The sequence below is a fragment of the Myiozetetes cayanensis genome, unplaced genomic scaffold (genome assembly GCF_022539395.1).
Source record: "Myiozetetes cayanensis isolate MyiCay16 unplaced genomic scaffold, myiCay2020 scf3, whole genome shotgun sequence".
Classification (NCBI taxonomy): domain Eukaryota; kingdom Metazoa; phylum Chordata; class Aves; order Passeriformes; family Tyrannidae; genus Myiozetetes; species Myiozetetes cayanensis.
Genome location: NW_026087521.1, coordinates 62,030,726 through 62,051,940, shown reverse-complemented (window position 1 = coordinate 62,051,940; position 21,215 = coordinate 62,030,726). Strand labels below are relative to the sequence as shown.

At 40.6% G+C, this 21,215-nt stretch overlaps 1 protein-coding gene across 14 annotated transcripts in view; it reads right to left on the bottom strand.

Moving 5' to 3' along the window:
- The window catches only part of CACNA1C (calcium voltage-gated channel subunit alpha1 C), a 433,595-nt gene that overhangs the window by 135,922 nt on the left and 276,458 nt on the right, over positions 1-21,215 (bottom strand). For all 14 annotated transcript variants that reach the window (XM_050325533.1, XM_050325524.1, XM_050325534.1 and 11 more), the window contains exons 8-9: positions 17,210-17,313; positions 10,301-10,473 (exon numbers count right to left, since the gene is read on the bottom strand). In XM_050325533.1, coding sequence (XP_050181490.1) covers positions 10,301-10,473; positions 17,210-17,313 — 277 coding nt within the window. The remainder of the gene's footprint in view (positions 1-10,300; positions 10,474-17,209; positions 17,314-21,215) is intronic.

Genomic DNA, 21,215 nt, shown 5'->3' with positions numbered 1-21,215 from the left:
AGTACAAGCCTCAGCTGCTATACTTCATTTGTCAGTTCACAATGAAGGTCTTGGATACCATGAAATGTCTATATTGGCATTAGATTAATATCTTTAGGCAGCTGAACTCCATATTTACTAGCTTTGGTTTTCTGTAAACAGGAAGTACATAGACATACTTTTAATTTCTGTATATACAGTGCCAGACACACTGTGGCTTTGATCTTGGCCGGTCTTACTGTAATACAACTAGTTCTCATCCCCAGCAGTTGTTTCTAACTCTGAACACATGCTTTATGTCCCTCAGCTACTGTTCCTGAACACCACAGCCTCTCTCCTGGCAGTTCTTTGTACCGCATCAAAAAACGCTCAGGGTTTCAGCTGCTGTCATTCCTGCTCACCAATCCTTTCTTCTCAGCCAAGACACTCTGGAGGCTACATCTGCAATGAGAACTAATTCTCAAATATTGATCACAGATCATTCTCACTGGCTTCAGCAGGAACTTTTCAATACTCCATAGTTTTTAAAACCACTTTACAACTCTCCTTATAAAGATTTAAGAGAACACTATAGCCATCTCCTTAAAAAATAAAATAAAAAATGATCTTGCTCTGTGAATACTTAGCTTAGGGGGTTGTGGCATTTCTTCCAAAAATTTTCTGTGGAGATCCTGGTACTGAATGCTTTCTATGCCTCTCTAACCATGGGAAATAAAACAATTCATCAGAAGGTATGGTAAAGGCAATCTTCTCACAGACTAGTGTCCTCTCTTGAGAAGTGTAATCACAACGTCAGTGGATTAATCTTGACAGCTTCAAGAAGTACTTGCCAAAAGGGAAGACAGAGATTAATTTATTTGCACAAAGTTAGCCTTCCCCAGCTATATAAACAACAGATTCCCCCTAAAGCCTTACTTTCAACGATATTTCTATGTACCATATTAGTATTACAAGAGGATTTCTACATCAACCTAAGTCTCACTTCCAGTAGGCAAAACAGAGGTGTTATCTCATCAGACAGTCTTTGCTAGAGAAATAGCTTTTATAGTAGATAAACTTAATGCCCTCTCCACATTAATGTCAGCCTCTATGTGCTGTGGCTGGTCACACATCACTGCTCCAGCAATTCTCAGTGTAATATTGTTTGTGCTCCAGAGTACAAGAACTGGGGAAGGATGAAGATGGAAAAACCTGAAAGTTGAACAACACAAGCCAGAGCCTCAGCTGCAAGAGATCAAGAGCCCGTTTAGATCACCACAAAACTTTTTTTTTCAGTCAGAGAGGATCTTATAGGCAGAGATTTTTTTTTCCCCAGCTGTGAACTACAGCAGCCTAGAAGCTTATCTAAATCCTGTAACTTTTGATGCCTGCAAGGCAGCAAGAAATAAAACTGAGCCTCTGGGCAGAAATCAGCACAATTTTGGAGTCTGGTCTCAACACACTGGCATCCCTTCTTCCGTGCAAAAGTGGCACAGAGATTTGGTGCTCATTACAGTGACCCCCTTAAGGTCAGTTAATTATCTCAGAGCTGTCACTATTCACCAGCACTCACTCAAGAAGCTGGCTGCTGGAGCCAGCCACATGCCTGAATTTAGCTCACCTTACTGAAGCACAAGAGTTACTCTCCTCTAATTCTTAGAAATGCTTTTCCTCCTCCACCAAATGATATCAGGCCTTCTGATGCTATACTGGAACAAATTACTGCTGAATTATAGCTTCTAACATTGGCCACAGCTTTTGTCCCGAGGCTTCCTGAATTACCAGCATCTTCTTTTGCTCTCTGTTCAAACAAAGGAAACATTGTTTTCTCCATACTGTGCTTGAACAGAAAATTCAGGCTTGAACTAAACTGCTTCTACATCTTGTCTGGTTAGATGGGATTTACCCACCCTCAGCAGAGAAGGAAGGGAAAGAAGGTTTTCAAAGGGTTGCTTGCTTTTTGTTTCATGATCAGAGATTCCTCTCAGCCAGAAGGAGAGAAAGAAAAGCTGGGAAGTTGTGAAATCTACAGAACAATGAACCTAAAAGCTGCTATTTGATAAAAGCTGGGTTATTAAATTATATTACTAATAAAAACCAGACCTGTTGATTAACTTACATGGAGTGAACCATCCATGCATTCAGGGGAACAAGAAAACTGTATTTATTAAAATGATTAACATGATTATGGTGAATTCCCAGAGAAGGAAAATAGTTGAAAACCTGTAAATGCCTTGTCTGATACACTCCAAGGTTAAAATTCTGGTCTAGAGGGCAAAGAATGGTGTGAGAGACTGTGTCACTGGCACTGACAAGGGCAGTCACCCTGACAACATTGTTTAGCCTTCCTGTGCCTTTTTTTTTTTTAATTAGACAAAAGAGTTCAGAACAAGATTTCACTCCTCTCCAAATATTAACCCACATACATATTTCAAGAATCAGTGCTGCAGCTGAAGCATTTTAAATCGTAATTTAAACCCCAAAGTTTTAAATTTCACTTTGTTGAGAAGACTAATTTTTTTCTCCTAAGTATTTCCTCTTGGAAACAGGAAGAAAGACAAAACATTCAGGGATAAAGCCATACTGCTTCCTTGATTTTTCACTCACAACAAAAAAAAGGAAGCATCAAGTGAAGAGAGTCAGGAGGGAAGTCTACTTTAAATTCTGGTTTTATCCCAGTAGGAAAAAGTCAAATGTTGGCATCATAGTTTTGTTGACATTGACGCAACATGGGGCAAAGGTAGAAGCAGAATCACACTAAATGATCTTCCTTTTGTTACTTCAGCTGCACAGAAAGTTACATAATGAAAATGACTCTTGGAAATGGCAGCTTCACTGCCTCTCACCTACATTACTGAAGATCATTGCCCTCTGTGCTCTGCTAACCAAAGCTATCTGCAGGGTCACAATAGCGCCTCACAAATGCTTTCTTATTCTTTTCTGATACACGTTTCTTCTTCTTTTTAGGATATAAAAGTTCATCTGGGTCTGATCCCACATTTCCTTCAGTACAGTTGTGGGAGCAACATGCTTGCAATGACAGTGGGTCAAAGTCATGCCAGATACAACTGCACTTTAGCCAGTGGAATTACGCACTGGGCAAACAGTACTGGACTACTCGGTCCTGCAAGCAATTTCAGATCCCAGATATCTCACCCTTTGCCTTTGGTGGTTGACAGTTACACAATACTGAAGTCATGTGTGAGCACTGAGAAGCCTCTGGCGCATCAAGACCTCACACTGGGCAACATTTTCAAGTGCTGACATTTGCATGTTTTGTTACTGACCTCGGACAAAACAGATTGGGGCCCAAGTCCTTACCCAGGCAAAATCCCCAGGAATTCCAGTATGATTTTTGCCTAAGGACTGCAGGAGTGATTCAGCCTAATGTGAGAACTGATGTCCCAGAAGCTTTTTCTAGGCAGCATGCTAATTATAGACTCGAGCTCGACATCTGTAGCACAAACCCATGCTGCATTTTGCAACCTGAGCTTCTCTACGAAGAATCACACAACAAAAACAAAGTTGACTTATAATTTACAAAGGACCTTTAATAAGTGTCCACAAACTGTAGTATTTATATTAAGAGCAGCATATGAGCTACTTCAAAAGATGACAAAGTAGAAAAATGCCACTGGGACTGTTTTCTACAGAGCACACACGGGAGTTATTTTCACTCCTGTCCAACAAAGCCATGTTTTGGAACTTCTGCAGCTGAGCACATGGAGGTTTTTTTTTTCCTAGAAGGAACTGAGTGGTGCAGTGAACACCAAAAAGCACTTCTTTTGTCCCTCTGTTTCCAGGTGAAAGAGAATAAATCTATCCCAGCTGCTAAACTCCTTATGAAATACCTACTAAGTGCCCTTGTGAAATGCCTTCAAATTGTTGGCACTGTAGCTAGTCTCTTCTTGGTTACCAGATGATTATTTTCCACGTCAGTGGACAATGATAAAAGTAGAAGAGATTGTGCTTTCTTCCTCTTTAGATGAGGTGCTGGCAGATAATAAATAATTTTACAATGCTGGCATTGATTTCCCTGTATTTACCCATGGAAAGCAAAATGCAAACAGGTTGTGTGATGCCATTCTCAAACTACCAGCTGGTAGTGGAGGAACTAAACTGATAAAGGTTTGATTTTCCAGCCCATGCCTCTTAGAGCTTTTGCTTAGATGATCTTAAATCCCATGCAAGCACCCTGTGGGATTTTTTTTAAATTGTTCTTATGACAATAGGCAGAAATCCTCTAAAATGCAGCTGTACCTGCCTGTCAAGAGGTGGCTGCCCATCTCCTTCCATGTGTATGTGAAATACATTGGGACAGATTCTGTGGATGAAACTAGAATAATACAGGGTGAACTAACTTGCTGTCAATAGACAAGTTCAAATGTGTTCTGTTAAACAGAAATCAGCTCAGAACACCATCTTTTTGCTTGTATAGCAAGAAGACATGAATTTTAAGGTAGTGATGGTCAAGAATGGATTCAAAATAGATATCTTGTAAATATACACTCTCTGATTTCTCCCCTTACATCTTCCATGTTAATTCCCTAGCTGTGAACTTCCCTATTAAATTTCATCACAGAAAATGTACCAAGAGTTTTTTAGGCCACTCTGAAATTTTAGCCTGTAACCAAGTCCTGGAAAATCCTGTTATGTACTTCCTACCTTAGACATTATCCCACAGCACCATGATATTTTTTTTTTCCAGGCTGAAAGTAATAAGCTACTTCCTTCTCAGTACACTAAGCACATGATTTGGAGGCCACTGAGTAAGCTGAAATTATTAAATGTACAAATGGAAAAGTTGGTGTTCTTTTATATTTGGTATCATCATTAGATCTGTACACAAAGCTCTCTCTATCCAACAGCTTCAACTCTCTAACTTTTCCAAAGGGTTGCACAGGATTTAGTGACAGATTTCATTAGTCAGTGGTATGTGTTTGGTGTAAAACCTCCCTGAAATCAACGGGGTGTCCTTGTGGTGTGCAAGTTGACATTGCAAAAGGAAGTCAAGTCAAAAGAAATTGGATAGATAAATCCGAAAATGCCTGGACTTGTAGAGAAAGGTGGTCATGCTTTTATCCCTGTTATGTAATAGAGTCAAACTACTGTTGGATCCCCTGGGAATAAAACCCTGTTTGGGTTAAAATTGCTGAGGTTTCTATTTCTAGAGTTCTAAAATTCTTCCCTTTTCCTGTTTGAACCACCAGGTCTTCTGTTCTCATTTATGGCCCCATGTGCAGAAGCACTAAGTGCTTCTATGAAAGACATACATTTTCCAAAAGTTCTAATTGTCCAAGAGGTACCAATTTCTTCTAAAATATTGCTTTTGCTGCTGAAAACTTCTTCCCTTTCTCAAAATCATTTTCTTCTGGGGAATACTCTCAAAAACCTGTGATTAAATGCACTCTACTGCCTAGTTATGATGATGTTCACAAGTAACACTGGTTGTAGGAGTGAGACAAAATCTGTGGTCCACCAAAAAATTCAGCTGCTGTTGATTTCTTAGAGGCAGTGAACTCAGATGTTAACAAACATTTCCAAAGGTCATTAAGGTACTACAAAAAATGCTCAGGAGGTGAAGACTGAAGACTTTCTTTTTAAACAGGTTGTTTTTCAAAAATACATTTTAGAACCTGCATTTCTGTACTTTTTTTCTTCAATTTTGCACTATTCTGACTTTAACTGAGGCATAAAACTACATATATGTGCAGTCAACTTCCTTCCCATACCTTTAATTTTTTAACATACTACCTGAAGTATTGTTATATGATTTGATAGGCAATGCTCTGATTTGTACTGGTTTTTTTTCTACCGTGTTACCTGAAAACCTGATTATCTACAGAAGTCAGTTCCACTACCATAGGGCCTTGGAATATGATTGGACTTTAAATTTTAGTAGGGTAAGCTACTTGCAAATGAGCTCTTGAATATACACTTTCTACCTTGGATATGACTAAGTAGAAGAATGAATTGTTTTGAATCACAGGACGCCTTTGTTGTCAGATGCCAGGCCAAGCAGTGGGCTCTGTTACTTTTACAGGGCACTAGACTTTTAGGGACATTAATTAGGTCATACTCACACAGATAGTAGCACCAAATAAAACTGAAATAGAAGGTAACAGAGGGAGGATAAAATCTGAGCAGTCAGAAACATCAAATTACTTCTCCCTGCCCATTCACAGCTTTCTCGTGACCCCACTGGAGTCAGTGGGAGCTTTGCCAATTAATTTCAATAGGAGGAGAATCTGGGTTGGATTGAGGTTTCCTGATTCTGCCCACAGCAAGACAGATGCATTCCAGACCACTCTTAGGAAGGGGGAAAAAAAACCAGGCCAAATTCACAGTAACTGTGGCAACAGGAGAGATGGTTCTCTTTGGTATCATGTAATTTTGAAATTCAGTAGCTGCTTTGTGCCATGACATGTGTTTCTCCCCTCTGTCAAATTAATGTTTTCTTCCCATGTAGAAGGCCCGTCAGGGAAAGAGCACAGATGAAAATCATCAACACAAACAGCCCCCAGAAGCCTTTTCACATTTCCCACCTCACATCTGTCATAATGGCAAAATCATGTTTGCAAACAACATGAAAAAACTGCCTTACACATGGTACTTCCCCAAAACACAGAGAATTAATGCAGCCTGTTCTGTGAATGTCTCTCAATCCGTGTGAGTGATGACTGGTAAAAAAACTACCTTAGCAGAATGCCAAGACCTCTGCTATGGAGAGCAACTGCTAAAGGATGCACAGATTGTCCAACTCTGGCTGCAGTTGTTTTCCTTTCTTACCCTTTTTCTCACTAAGGTTCTCACTGTTGTAGTCCTTGGACTTGATCATTTCATTAGGAGTGTAAACACTGAATGAGACTTAGGGTAAGGTTTGACAGGTTCAGGAAAGCAGCAGAATATAAAAAAGATAAGTCAGTGATGCCCTAAGGACTGTCATAGGCAGTCAAACCTAAAAGGGAGGCAAGCAAATTTCTCTTCCCTTCCACCTTGTGTTCTCTGTTTTACAGGAGGCAGTTCCCATGCTGACAAGCAGGCAGCACTCTCTACGAAGTAAGAAGACAGCAAAACCTGCCTCTGCAGCTGCCAAGGACAGAGAAGAGACTGGAAACATATGTTCTCTGTGTTTGGAAAGCTTCAGTTTAGGTAGACTACCTGGGTCAGGGCCCAGATGGTGTAAACTGCTGAATCTCAGAGCTTAGGTTAGCTGAGACGCTGGTTTAATAAGTATATTTTAATTAAACTTCGGAGCTATTCTGACATTCTTCATTAACTCCCCACAAGCCTCCAAACAACCTCCAGGGGAAAACCAAAGAAGCAGAAACTGATGTGACTTCTTCAAAGTAACCGTGTGAGTCACTGTCAGAGTTCAGGCAGGAGCACATCTCCTGAGCATCAGAACAATAGAACTGATGCAAAGGCCACCTCTGAAGTTTACTGAGCTAAGACAGCAGCTTAAGGAGGCCTGAACTGCCCTGTGCATTTCAGTGAATTCTTATCTGAAAAGTCTCAGGGCTGATACCTTTAAAGCCAACATTAATTAATCACTGAATGAAGTGTGCTGGAAGGGGCAGAAACACTCATCTGTGGAGTTCAGGACGTTGTAGGAGAGATGGAAAGCAGTGAGCTTTGGAGAGCACTTGAACGAAAAGCACACTGAAGGTGCATATGAGGCAACTGAGATAAACACAAAAAGACAAGGAAGAGATTGGAATCTTGGTGATGCAATCTTGGACTGCTAGTAGGTGGGATTCAAATGTCTTGGGAGCACTCAAGCCAAAGGGATTCCTGAGGGAATTTACAACTGTGCCATCTGTCCCTTACAGTTGGAGCTCATTTTGTAGATGGTTTTTGGAAGAGAATTAATACCATGTTTCTCCCTCAGATTAACCCTACTGGTGATTGACTGCTGGCATGAATGCCAAAACATTCAACACAGTAGCTAACACACCAGGAAAACCCACCCCAAACAAAACACCCTGTCACTTACTCACAGTACCTTTTCTGTGGTATTATCTTAAGCTGAAGCCATTAGGGAAAGAGTCTCTATTTCTCAGTTTTTCTGACTCAGTGTTCTTTCAACCCAATTTCTAGCAGATCTATCAAGCCCCAAGAGCAGTACAGCTGCAATGTGACTCAGCTTCAGGACAGCAGACAGGCCTTGTCAGAGCTGGTTAGTAAACTGGTCTGCAGAACCTGAGTGGGTTGAGATGGTTCAGAGACACACAGTAGTTACACAGTCAGAAGAGCCTGTGGTGGGGAGGCCAAGTTACAGCACTGGATAGTACACCAAGGCTAGAAGGAGGATTGATTTGGTGTTCAAAGATGCAGGCCACAGGCACTAAGAACAGTGCCTGCTCTAAACATATATCAGAGGAATAGGCAAATAAATTTCACAGTGACCTGTTTGCTTGGTCTCTGCCATTCTCTCCTGCTGAAACTTTTGTTAGCATGACCACTGTCCCCAGAACATGGCCAAAATCAGTCCACAGCCTTCTCCTGTACAAAGGTGTAATTCTACTGCTTAGTGCTAGGCGCTGCAGACTGCAGGTGTTTTTTTCCAAGCCTGGTCTGCATGTAACAAAACTGGATAATGTAACCAAAAGCCACAATGTCACAGAGAATGTGCTGTGTACAAGGGTCTTGTCAACAACCACTGCCCTTAGACCTGACACTTGGAACCAACGGCATTGTAGACTTTGCACTCAGTAGTAGTTTGGAAAAGAAATGGGTAACAAGTTAGTTTGCTAATAATAGGTAATTCAATAATTAATAGCCAACCATGAAAGATTCTAGACAGCTTGTAAGATGAAAGGGGACTAATTTTTATAAATCATGCCTTACAAGCCTCACCTTATTAAACTGAACAGGAAGAACTGAAAGCAAGCTGGAGATGCACTATTTTCCAGTTCTTAATATCACCACCCATAAAAGGAGCTTGTAAGCTCAAATATGGATTGACTGCACTCAACAGCACGTGCAATGAATCTACATCTGACATATCCATGTATTGTATGCCACAGAGCAGCAAATTTTTGGCTATGAATAATAAATTCATTTCTGAATGATTGCTGAGTTTAAATTGTGAAAGTAAGCTGTATGACCTATGAAGACAGCAGCATAACAATCAAAATAGCCTGATTTGGGGACAGTCTGAGCAAGTTATCACAGTGACTCCTTCAAGTCCAGATACCTAAGTATCATGGGTATAACCTGATATTAATGACCTCACTTTTTTTTTTCCCCCCCCTGAAAGAATTTAAGTATTCTGGCAACAATAGCGCTCATTCCCCAAAAGATCATTAACGTCTGATTAAATCTTGTTAAAGCAAGAAAGGCACAGCTTTCCCATGTCCAATCTTCCTATTACTAGAATATATGTTTTTGATTGGATCATCCTATGGATTTTGGTAGTTTGGTAGGAAGGATGATCTCCAGGGAAGTGTTTCATGTCTTCCCTACCAAAATCAAACTAAGAAAATGCACATTCCTGCAATGAAAGCTAAGAGCAGAGCCAGAGTCCATTCACTGTGTAAAGGTTCCAAGCCTGACATTTCCCAAGTGCACAACCAGCGATGATAACTGCTAATTGTTTCTGAAGTGTTATGGAGCCTGTACTGGTAAAAGAGAAGGTGGAAGGAGAAGATTCAATAAAGGTAATTCAATGAAGAAAGCACTGCTTTCTTCAAGCCCTCCCTTCTTCAGGATTTCTAATAAGAAGAGATTGTTGGTGAATTTTCACCTCATACAAACATCTTGTCAACTCCAGAACAGAAGGATAACACCCTAACAAGAAATGTCTGAGAGCTTAAATCCAGCCTGGAAAAAGCAAACACAAATCCACTGATTTCAGTAGAGATACAGATGGCCCACTTAATGTACAACAGGGTTGATTAGGCCCTTCTCCCACACTGTAGCACTATTTTGCCTCAGAAACCTTTGCTTTCTAAGTACCAACCATTTGTAAACAGCCTGTAGCATTGAACTGCAATTAAATACAGGAATGGGAAACACAAGTATATTTTAAAACATTTCTCAGTAGCGAAATTTAAGAGCAAGCATTGACCCATTTTTCTGTTTAACGTCAGGACCTTATGTCAATATCACAGGCAAAACACCAAGGATCTGCAGAATCTCAGTTATTGCACACATATTTCTGCTTCCCACAGTTTCCTACGGGCATTAAACTGGAATCATGTATAAGCACAGTGCATGTCTCAGGAAGAACTTGTTCTTCCTTTTAAGCCATCTCAGCACTACAGCAGGTGGGCACAGGCTCTCTTGCTAAAAGCACAGAGAGAGAGAGGAGAGAAAGAGAGAGAAGAAAGTTGCTTACTGTTTCGAGGCTTCTCCTCATCCATGCCTTCATCTTCATTTTCTGGATCAATATCTTCCGCTTGAGTTATCCAGTCCAAGTATCCCTTCAGATCCTCCTCTAGCTGTTGTTTTTCCCGTAACTTCTGGAAATCACCTCGAGCCTTAGCCTTCTCTCTTTCTTTGGAAAACTCCCTAGCAAGAGGGAGGGAGGGAGGGGACATGGGTGGAGGGAAGGAAGACATGGAAAAACAATGGGTTAGATTGATTTCCACTAGAAAGTCTCCTCAGCCTGTGTAGCACACCCAGCTTTCTCTACTCTTTCAAGACAGACACATGAATGGACCATCCCTTCTAGATACACATGTAAAACAGCTGGAGTGTCCACATACTTAGGAAAAGATTAATACCTGGTTTTAATCCTTTAATTCTCAACGTTTGACTGACTATTCAAATAAAACACATAGGTAACATTTCTGTGCAATTTTCTGTACAGTGCCATACACTTTCTAACATTCTTTACCACTTGATATTCTCTAACAGTTATCCATAAATATCTATATGAATAATGGTTAATGATGAACTGTTTGACAATAATCTGACATCTGGAGAGTGAGATGGTGGCTTTAATTTTTAGCCAGGTTTCAATCTGTCTTTAAAATTACATGTGTAATCACAACTAAATTGGGTTAAGTGTAATTAATGGTACTCACAATTTTGTACACATTTAATTATGGTCAATTTCACCCACAGTGCAGGAAAATATATTTAAAAACTCGGACCTCAATGTTTTACTGCAGACTTTCAGTATTCAAGCCTGTTATCTGACACAAAATATATTTTTCAAATACAAGTTGTGTGAACAAACACAATAAATTATGGGTAGAAAAAATCTAATGGATTCTGCCAGAAAGTGAAAAGAGTAGACATTTGATGACAGTTTTATGAAAGAACCCTATTGGGAATATAGACTGAAAACAGAGGGCTTAGGAACAAGAATTTCATGTTGCTTAGTTATGATTCTGAGCGCTTTGCCTTCTTTTTGGCTGTGGTTCTGTCTTCCCCTCTTTCAGAGACACCTATACAGCAATATTTTTTTTCGGGAAACGCTGACCTATCTCTATTTACAGACTCTCATGTGGTTCTAAACCAGGTTTTAGCACTTGTATTTCAAAAAGTAAGCTTAATGATTGTGAAAATTGCTGGACCAAGAGTACCTAAGCATTAATGTAGCAGATTGCTACATAACACACACACAGCAGATAATACAGTCCACTCTGTAACAGTAAAGCCATTCTCTCCAATTCATTCTCCATTACTGTTGCTGATGAATGTCAACAAGGAGTGGATTTAAAAAAAAAAAATCCTACTCCACCTGGGATCTGCTTTATTTTTGCTCCTGCAAAAATAAATAGGAAACCTAACACTAATTTTGATGGTATAATATTAGGATTATGAAAATCCTACCCTAAATGTGAGTGAATGCCATGTGACTGCTCCTTAGGTAGCTGAGATGGAGGTTGGTTTCTAACAGTGGTGGTGAAGTACTTTCCTCCTGTCTGGTCCAAAACTCACTCAAAGATTTCTGTGGACTTCAACAGGTTTTGGATCAGGCTTTCAATCATATGAGCTGCGCAAAAACCAGCACTGCAGCAGAATCAAAGTAGGATGGTCCCTTAATTTCAAGCCAAAGTATCTGACAAAGCATGTGCCTCTGTCACACTGCTGAGGATTTAGCCTCTCCCCTGGGGCTGTGATGATGAAGGTGGAAAAGAGTAAGGGAAACGCTGAAGGGAGATCACAGTCAACCCTGGCTCCAAAGTCAGCCTCAAGGCATGGAAAAAATGAAAAAACGGAAATTTTGTCATACTGGGAGTGATATTTTGCTATTTACAATGTAAAACAAATAATCCCCAATAATAATAATAAAAACTGTACAAAGAATTTTCAAAAAATCAATCAATAGTATTTATATTTTCTGCTTCAGTAACACCTTTCCACTGGGTCTGATAAGTGCCTCATCCAAATTAATGAATTAAATATGAAAAAAAAAATCACTTAATAAATCTATGTATTATTAAGCCTGTTTGATAAAACAAATTTCAATTGTTAGCTCCAAAACTGTTATTTTAGAATCTAAAACAAATGGGTCCAATTTTTAAACAGACTGAGCCCTGAACTCCAGGTGAGAACTATTTATATTTGTATGGATATAAACTGAAAGGGGCTGCTTTAGAAACCAAAGTGGCAAAAATTACTAAACAGCCCAGGTTTCAGAAGTGAAATTCCTACTGTGCACTGAAGTGGATAATTTATGTCCAGTGTCTCTAAGCTGCATGTCTGCTCGGGTCCTTTCAGTCCACACTTACTGTCCCCCTCAATGGGGCTGTGGGGAGACTAAAGCAGTGCGAAATTTTAACAGGATGTCTTTACGGTAACCATCAGCAGAGGAGTGAATTTTAACTAGAGTTTTACAGCACAGTGGGAAACACAGCGATTGCCTGGTCTAAACAATCTGCAATTGCCTGTCTCCTTCCTTTGTGCAGTGTATGGTACTCCACATCTCAGACGACTCTCCAAAGAAGACAACCTATTTAAATTGTCTTCATTTCTATGCTCCACTAACATTAGACCACTGGGAACAGGTGGTTCAGGAAATTGCAACTGCAATTCAAACCACCTCCCACGTGGAACGTGAGCCTGTACTTGGGCAGATGTAGTTCACCATCAAGAATTGCTGTGAATGATCATTTACCATCCCATGGGAAATGAGCCTGTGAACTCAGTCCGGTGCCTGTTGCAGGCAGGTGGGCACATTTCTTCTGACACCATCACAGCTCACAAAAAAGGGTCATTGTTTGCATTTTCAGCAGGGAGGCCAAGGACCAAATAAGCTTTCTGACGGAAATGCCATCTTGAGTCTGGAGGTGGTCTTGTCAAAAAAAGACTGCACTATCGTGTCAGGGTAAGGTTAACAAAGGTTTGCAGAACTGTCAAGCAATCTGTCCATTTTCAGTGAGCCCCAGAACATCAGTATAAGAGTTGGTGAGCTCTGGTTGTTTTCACAAGAATTCCGTTTCCTTCACTTTCCTTTTTCCAGAAAATTATAAGTTTTGTCTGCCAATGGGAATACAAAATAGCAGAGTATTCTGGAGAGATGTTTTCTGTCTGTGAGGTTACAGTGGATCAAAATCCATAAATATAAACACCCAGCTCTGCATCCTGTGCTGTATCAGAAGAAAACTTTTCTTTCCCACCCTGGTGATGGAATATAGGTAATTCTTGCCTATATCTGATCTCAAGATGACTTCTCACATGTAGAGGAAATGGACAGTAAGAAAAAACAGCAGAATGCTAGCACTTCAAAGCTCTTGCTTACTACTAAAAGTGGAGCACAAGCCTTCAAATCTCATCCACCCTAAGAAGTACACCAAGGAATGGGAAGAGTTGGAAGAGGGGACAGAAGACTAGAAAAAAAAAATCCTGAAAGGTGACAAAAACTTCTCAGGGAGGAGTTACAACCATAACCAGCCTCCCATTCACTCCAATCTCTTTCTTGGCAGTAAAATCACCACAAGCAGCCAACTGGGTTTTGCAGGATCCTCTCAAAGTGGAAAAAATGGCTGTTTCTCCTTGCCCTCCATTTGCTTTAGGCAACTGCTTGTTTGGCCTGTGTCCTGGGATTTGGTTCACTGTTAGGTAAAATATAAAGGGAATGTGAATCTAGGTGCCTCAGCATGCATGTCTGAAGGTTGACCCCACACTGCCAATTTTTTTTCCTCACTAATTAACTGAAACAGGTAACACAGATGTGAACATCCCTGATCTCAAGCAAATTCTAATCACTGCTCACAGCAGTGATGTGGAATTGTTTTGCCTGGGCTTGAGGAAGTCTTCTGTGTGATCTGCTGATGGGATATTTCCTTTGGAATACATGAATTTTATATTGTGCTCAGTCAAGACAGGAAGAGATTACAACTCTCTCTATAAATACTCTGACACGCTATTCAGCTTAGCATGAGACTAGTAAATTCACCAGAAGGACCATGAATGGTTGACGTACCTGAGGAAAAACAAATTACAGATGAGCTCTTTAGGCAGAGCAGAACTCAGCATTTGATTTTGCAGGTGCAATCAAGATGTCTTTGTGAGTACAATTAATTACACTTATGTATTCAGAAGTGATTAAAAAAACCCCTAAGCTAATCTGTCATTGACAAAGTCTACCTACACAACATGCTTGCTCAAGCTCCTGAAATAGATAAATGGGAAGAAATCAGAGATGCCCAGAATGGATATTCAAAGATAACCAGGAATGCTGCTTTGTATCTACATAGGACAGACAGGTGGATCATCTACATAGATCAGGCTAATAGCAACACTCTAGGTAAAAAAAAAAAAAAAAGCTGAATTTGCAAAGTGAAGACACTTTGTAACTCAGCAGAATTTAGAACTGCTTATTTAGCCCAAAGAAAATTTGGAACATTTCTTCCATAATTTCTGTGTTTTTTCATGGTTGCAAATTCTTAAGTTTCTTTTTACTTTTCTCCAGTTGGGGAAATTTCTGCAGAAACAGTGCAGCTGTCATAACACTGTGAAGACAGCCAGAAAGAGTGACTCACAGCTTAAACAAGGTGAACTTCATCTTCGATTTCAGTTCCCTCTACAGACTGTTTCCATCTCTTTCCACTAAGCTGTGGTGTTCTACCTGTGTTATGTCAGGAGGCAGAAGATTTAGGCCCCAAAACACTTTCTTGAGTTGACAATGAAAGGGAGAGGAAATTCAATTTTTAATTATATAGAGATAAAAATCCAAGTATAGGTAAATTGAATCAGCAGTGCTTCAACAGTATGCACTCCTCATGGCTGGGCTCACCGGCACTGTTTATCCAGTCAGAGACCATATAATCTTTAACAACTGTCCTATATGGTCCTTGAGGGCACCTCTTATAGACCAGATCACTTCCCCTCTGTCAGCTGGTCATCATCCTCCACTACTGCTGATATCCTTACCTGCTGGTCAGAGTACCCACCTGGAGAAAGGAGGAGCATATGGTTTAGAATTGTACCCCGAGTATCACTCTCCAGATATCCAAACACAGACTATTGCCTGACACTTCATTACTGGGGATTTTTCCCCCCACTCCCATTACTGCTTGGAAACCCTTCTTTTTGCAGCAGCTGTCTTAGCAGCACATCTCCTCCAGTGGAGTAATGAAGATTGTAATAATACCTCCTGCTGAACTTCTGTTACCGGTCTCTTTGCCAGATGGCCAGTGGTGGATCTTTTTCTCTGGTCCCTCTACTGGCCTTTCTATGTTGTTGGCCCAAGTACTGAGGACAGTATTTCTGTGAGGCATCAAGTCCTCTCTCCTGCTCAGAGATAATTTTCCCTCTCTTATGACCACAAGACTTCAGGGCTGCCCACTCAGGCAACAGGTACAGGCCCTGAGCAGATTCATTTAGAGCTCATCAAAGGAGGTAATAAGTTAGAAACAAAGCAAAAGAGGATGCATTGGAGTCCTCATGCCATATTTATCCACATACAAAGAATGGCTGTAATCACCCAGTCATGCCCAAATATGGAATCAGAAGCCTAATCCTAGGAGATCTTTTTTTTTTTAGAATCTTGCCAGGAATGTTTGCTGGCTTGATTCCTCTAATTATGTGGCTCCCCAGGACAGTAAAGTTTTTCACTACTGGGGACAATACCCATTGTTTTTAATCAGAGCTCCTAAAATGATGTTTTGCAGTGAGGGTTATACTGCAGAACTGAAATACAGAAAAATGTCTGCACGTCTTAAGAATGCTTAAACACTAGAAGGACCTCTCTTGCTTCTCTGTTCATCTTTAGGAAAGGTCAGAGGGAAATGATCTTTTCTCTCTGCACCATGCCAGGCTCGTAATCTGCACAATAGAGAAGATGGGCTTACTGAAGAGGAAACGTGCCCAAGACTCTCTCCAGGGAAAATAGTCTCCTGTTAGGCTGTGTGTTACTTACATTCAGCAATGTGAAAATTTCTCCTGTGAGAAGACATAATTTGGCAGGAGTCTCATCCTACACATGTGGAGGGATTTGTCTCGTGCTCTCATTCTTCCTTCAATCCTATTGACTCTTCCAGAAATTTTACTACAATCCCCTTCTTCTATGGCCAATGGATTGCTTTGCCCACAGGAGAACATAGTGCTGTCCTCTTCCCACAGAGTACAGGCAGAGGAACTTGTTACAGGCAAAGAATTGTCTTATATGCCTTGGATTTACTCAAAAGACTCGCTCTATGATATTAGGAATGCCATATTTTGCTATTGGCACAGCAATAGCATAGGCCTTCTCTTAAGGTTCTTGAGATCAACCCGCCACTGACTGTTGTTTTGGAAACCAGAGAGTAGGAATAGAAATACAAATTTTAAAAAATAAACAATAATAAAACATTTTCCTGGTACTGCTTACCCGCTAAGTACACCGAGAACCAAGTTAAGTACAAAAAATGACCCTATGATGATTAGTGTAACAAAATAGATCCAGGGCCAGTCCCTTCCTATGGCATCATTGACCTGGAAGAGTGGAATGATAATTAGTGAGACAAGCTCAGATTCTGAGCACTGCAAGGCTCCAGCCAAAGAGATCCCAAGTCACCAGCAGTAATATTTTTCAATAGCCAGTTTTCTGAAAATTTAGGACAGGTTGACAATAGTGATTTTGAATGCCCTGAGGTTGAATTTCTTTGTCAGAGAATAACACCGCTTTTGTTACCTGTATTGTTATTTACAATACTTGAACATTTTGTCAAAGTATTTCAGAGCTGATGTGAAGCTTCCTTGAATTCAGATTTTTAATCCCTCTGAAAGTATCCTGGTGACAGGGAAGAACCCTTATTATGGAGTCTTGCCCTGTAGCATTGGAAAAAGGACACCAAAACTGTCAGCTTACCCGCTCAACACACCAAGAACCAGATTTAGAACGAAAAAGGATCCAAAGATGACCAGACTGACAAAATACACCCATGGTAACTCATAGCCCATAGCGTCCTGCATCTGGAAAGACGAAGGAAAGTTAGAAGACAGAGAGGGAAAGCAGAAATGATTAGGCAAAGGAACAGATGGAAAGGTTTGTAAACAGAGCCTGTGGTTGGTTTACACATAATCATAGCAAGTGTTTCTGTCTGTTCTTTCTTATGTGACCGCTCCTTTGACTGTTCTTTTGATCTGTTTTCTTACAGTCATTGATTAATACAGGCTAAGATATAACCACGTGCCTACTGGCACTTCTTTAGATGCTCAAAGTTGTGGACTGTTACTTTTTAGAGTTTACTTACAGTACCACGACAGGTCCACCTCATGACCTCTAGACTTCTACTCCCTACACACACACACGACCCTCTGCTGCCAGTGAAAATGTTGCTCCTTTTTGCTAAGCGTTGCCACAGTGTGTTGCCAGATCACGCTCACTCCCCACGTGTAGCACAAGTACAGGTACCTCAGAGAGGAGCACGTGGGAACTGTGGCCAAATACTGACCTGTCCCTGGCAATGCTCGGGTAATTTTCCCAGTTTACCACAGTGAGGGCAGTGGCTTTGTACATTCGAGGAAAGTTGTTTCAAGGCCCAGTGTGGTCAAGTGTTTTCTAAAGTTTCCTCACGAACTTCCTTTCTCTGCTTGAAGGATGAATCACTTATGAAAATGCGATTCCTACGCAACTGAATAGCAAGAGAATTTGAGACTGTAAACTAAATGATCTCACACTACTACAGGCATCTGCAAACAAAGCAGGCAGACTATTGTTTTAGCACCAGAACCGGTATTATGTGTGGTTTAACCCCAGCACATAATAAGATCTTGCATATATTCTTAAAGCATATAATACATAAACACTATTCTATCTTGAAGTCTCCTTCCAAGTTGAAAATTTTGGAAAGTTGCTGGATACCTTAATAGAATCTCACTTTCATGATGGTATCAAAAAAACCAGAGTCTCTTCTTTACTGTTCATAAACACTTATCTTTGGAGCCAGACGTAGCATCATTAAAGAAACAGATGGTGGTTAACATTTTCAGGAGCACTAAATTGATTTATGAACATAAATTGCAAACTTGAAAGTACCTAAAGGCGTAAAGCAACCTACGTTCCTTTGTTTTCCACTCTTTTGAAAATTTTTTTGTATGTTGTCTTTTTCTTTCCAGGAAAATGCTTTTTCCTTTGCAACCTAAACGTTTGCTGGGATCACAAAAAAAATATTCTTCCATACATGGGCACTGAGACACACTTCAGGAGAGGGGATCTGACTCAAGATTTGTAACAACTCAGAAAATGAATTTCAAACCTTCACTAAGGCAAGGCAGGAGAGAGAACACTAATATAATCAGTTCTTTGTGGATGGAAGTCCATTATCCATTTTTCTTCCAAAGCAGAGTCACTAAAGTCCTTGTCTGGCAATAGTCCACAGTCAATGGGCCGATCCAGAACTCCATCTCAAGGCTCCTTCAGCTGTGACTGAACTGAAGTAGACTCATTAAAAAATAAGCTCAAAATCTCCCTCTGTGAAAACAGTTCACCAGCTCCTTCCTCACAGGATGAATACATTTGGTGGTCAGAAGAGAGTACCTGAACCTCTAACATCCCCTAACTGTATTAAACAGCTTGTCTTTTGTAGTTTTGTAGAATTTTTCAGTTAGTTTATAAATCATACCAATTATTCGTTATGTTTGCGAGCCACATTTCATCCCACATGACCAAAAAGCAGACACCTCTGGTGTATACTACACATCAGTGCTTTAACGAGAACAAAACATCGTGCTGTATAAAGATGGAAGGAAACATTCACCTGAGATCCCAGTGGGGAAATCAGGCAGGCAAAATGTAACTGCCCAAGCTGGAATTAAGTAAAGGAATGAGACTTAACAGCCTCTCTCTTCTACAAAGAACGTCACTATCTATATAAAACGATCCGCACAAACAATGAGTATGGATGACTTTCAAAAACTGCCATAAGAATTTACCACCGTGGGCACACTGATGACTTGACATCCCTCTAATTATGATAGATGGCGATAAAAAAAGCCTGAGCTGTATGGTATTTATCTATCAACACTTTGGGGGCTTTTTTTTTGTCATCTGGGAAAGTCAGCTGGAAAAGCAGAACTTCTCAAAGCTGTGGTACAAGTGAATCCTAAGCAGCAAAGGCCAGGGTGCCACGTATAGAGTTCAGGTGCATGTCAGGGTACTCAGAGAAGTACAAAGCTTCCCTGGAATGAAGAGATTTCCAGATGGCAAGAAGCTTCCACCATGGCCTGGTAAAGTCTATAACTGGAATATAGTGTACTCTGGCTATTCCCAATGCCCGCACCATTGCATAACGATGGTACCAACCTGCATCAGCACAAATTAGCCCTGAAAAACAGACCTGCATTCTGGTACAGCAGAGCATTTGGGACTTCTCAGACTGAAAATTTCGGAAGTCAGCTTTTCATCTCCTTTTTACTGCACAGTGATATAACGTAACAGAGAAGCTGAGGGGCAGAGACAGCAATAGCTTCTCAAGCATAGAGAAACCATCAGTATTTGGCAAACAGCTGAGTTCATCTCTCTGTTGCTGGACTTGCTTATGTTTGGTGCTTTCACCTCTCATTTTCTTTAGTAGCAAGCAAGACTATTCCATACATCGTGGGACTGACCTGCAGGTGACAGGAATATATGTTATATATTGATATAACATTAGGTGTTTGGTAAATTGTGTTAAAACCTCCCTGTAATAAGGAAACAGTACACTGTGAACTTGCTACTTGCTCCTGAAAAACATCTGCAGGAGAAATGCAGAGAAATAGGTTGTTTGGCAAAAGTGAAAGTTGGGGGGACAGAAAGAAAAGTAATAAATAGACTTACTTAAAACAGCAACAGCTAAGTATCAATATTTAAATTCCTGGCTAAGATTTTATTCTTCCAAATATCTGAAAATGCTTCCTCCAAAATGGAAGTATCCTAGAAGTCCACGATGGACAGTCCTCAGTGATAACTGCATGGGAGCATTGTTCAGGAAGAGCCTTGCACTTGTGTTCCAGTAAAGCTGTTTCCTGGAAGCTTACAATCATTCTGCAGATCTGCAGCTATTCATCATGCATGTTTGCATACACATATGTCCTGCTGGTCACAGCTGTAGCCTTTCACTGCAGGCCTAACTTAGGTGGCAGAGCCAATTTCTCCTCATTACGCTGTTAAAGTGGAGAAGATGCAAAGGGTCACAGCAAGACCAGGAGTGTTACCATTTGCACACTACTGAGGGCAGAAAATGAGGTGTGCAAAACAGATTTTGCACTGCTGCCTACAGTGAAGAGGAAATGGTTCAGTTATAGGTTACCTCTCCAGGATGGACAACTACTGATACACAGTTCAGTTTTCTGGTCACTGAGTGCACCACTTCTCCCTGAGTATTTACTACCAACCCTATGAATCTCAACAGAAAAGGTGGATCATCTTCTAAATTCACAGTTCTGAACGTAGACTACCAGCCAGTATAGGTCTGAATGATAATATTCCAGCTCCAGTAGTCAATGTGATTGCAACCTGATGCCAACTTAAGCATGTATTGAACAATTTTTACGTCAGCTGGAAGCACAGGATCAGTGAGAATCTGCAGATTGTCATTTATAGAAATAATTCTGCTTTCTGAGTCAAACTGCCTGACCTTTCATAGCTCACATCTCAACACTCACATGTCACTACTCTCAACAGTGAGGAAGTTGGCACATTTCAGAGCACATTAGTGCATCATCTCTCAGAGATCTCAGGGATAAAGAGATAAAGATTCCTTCTCATGACTTGCTGCATACCCTCTCCAGCGCTGTGGGGGCATCATTTGGCTCACTATGCTTCAGATTTCCAATCTGCAAAGTGGAATACTACCTTGCTTCACTGGGCACTGTCAAAGAAACCACTCAGCATC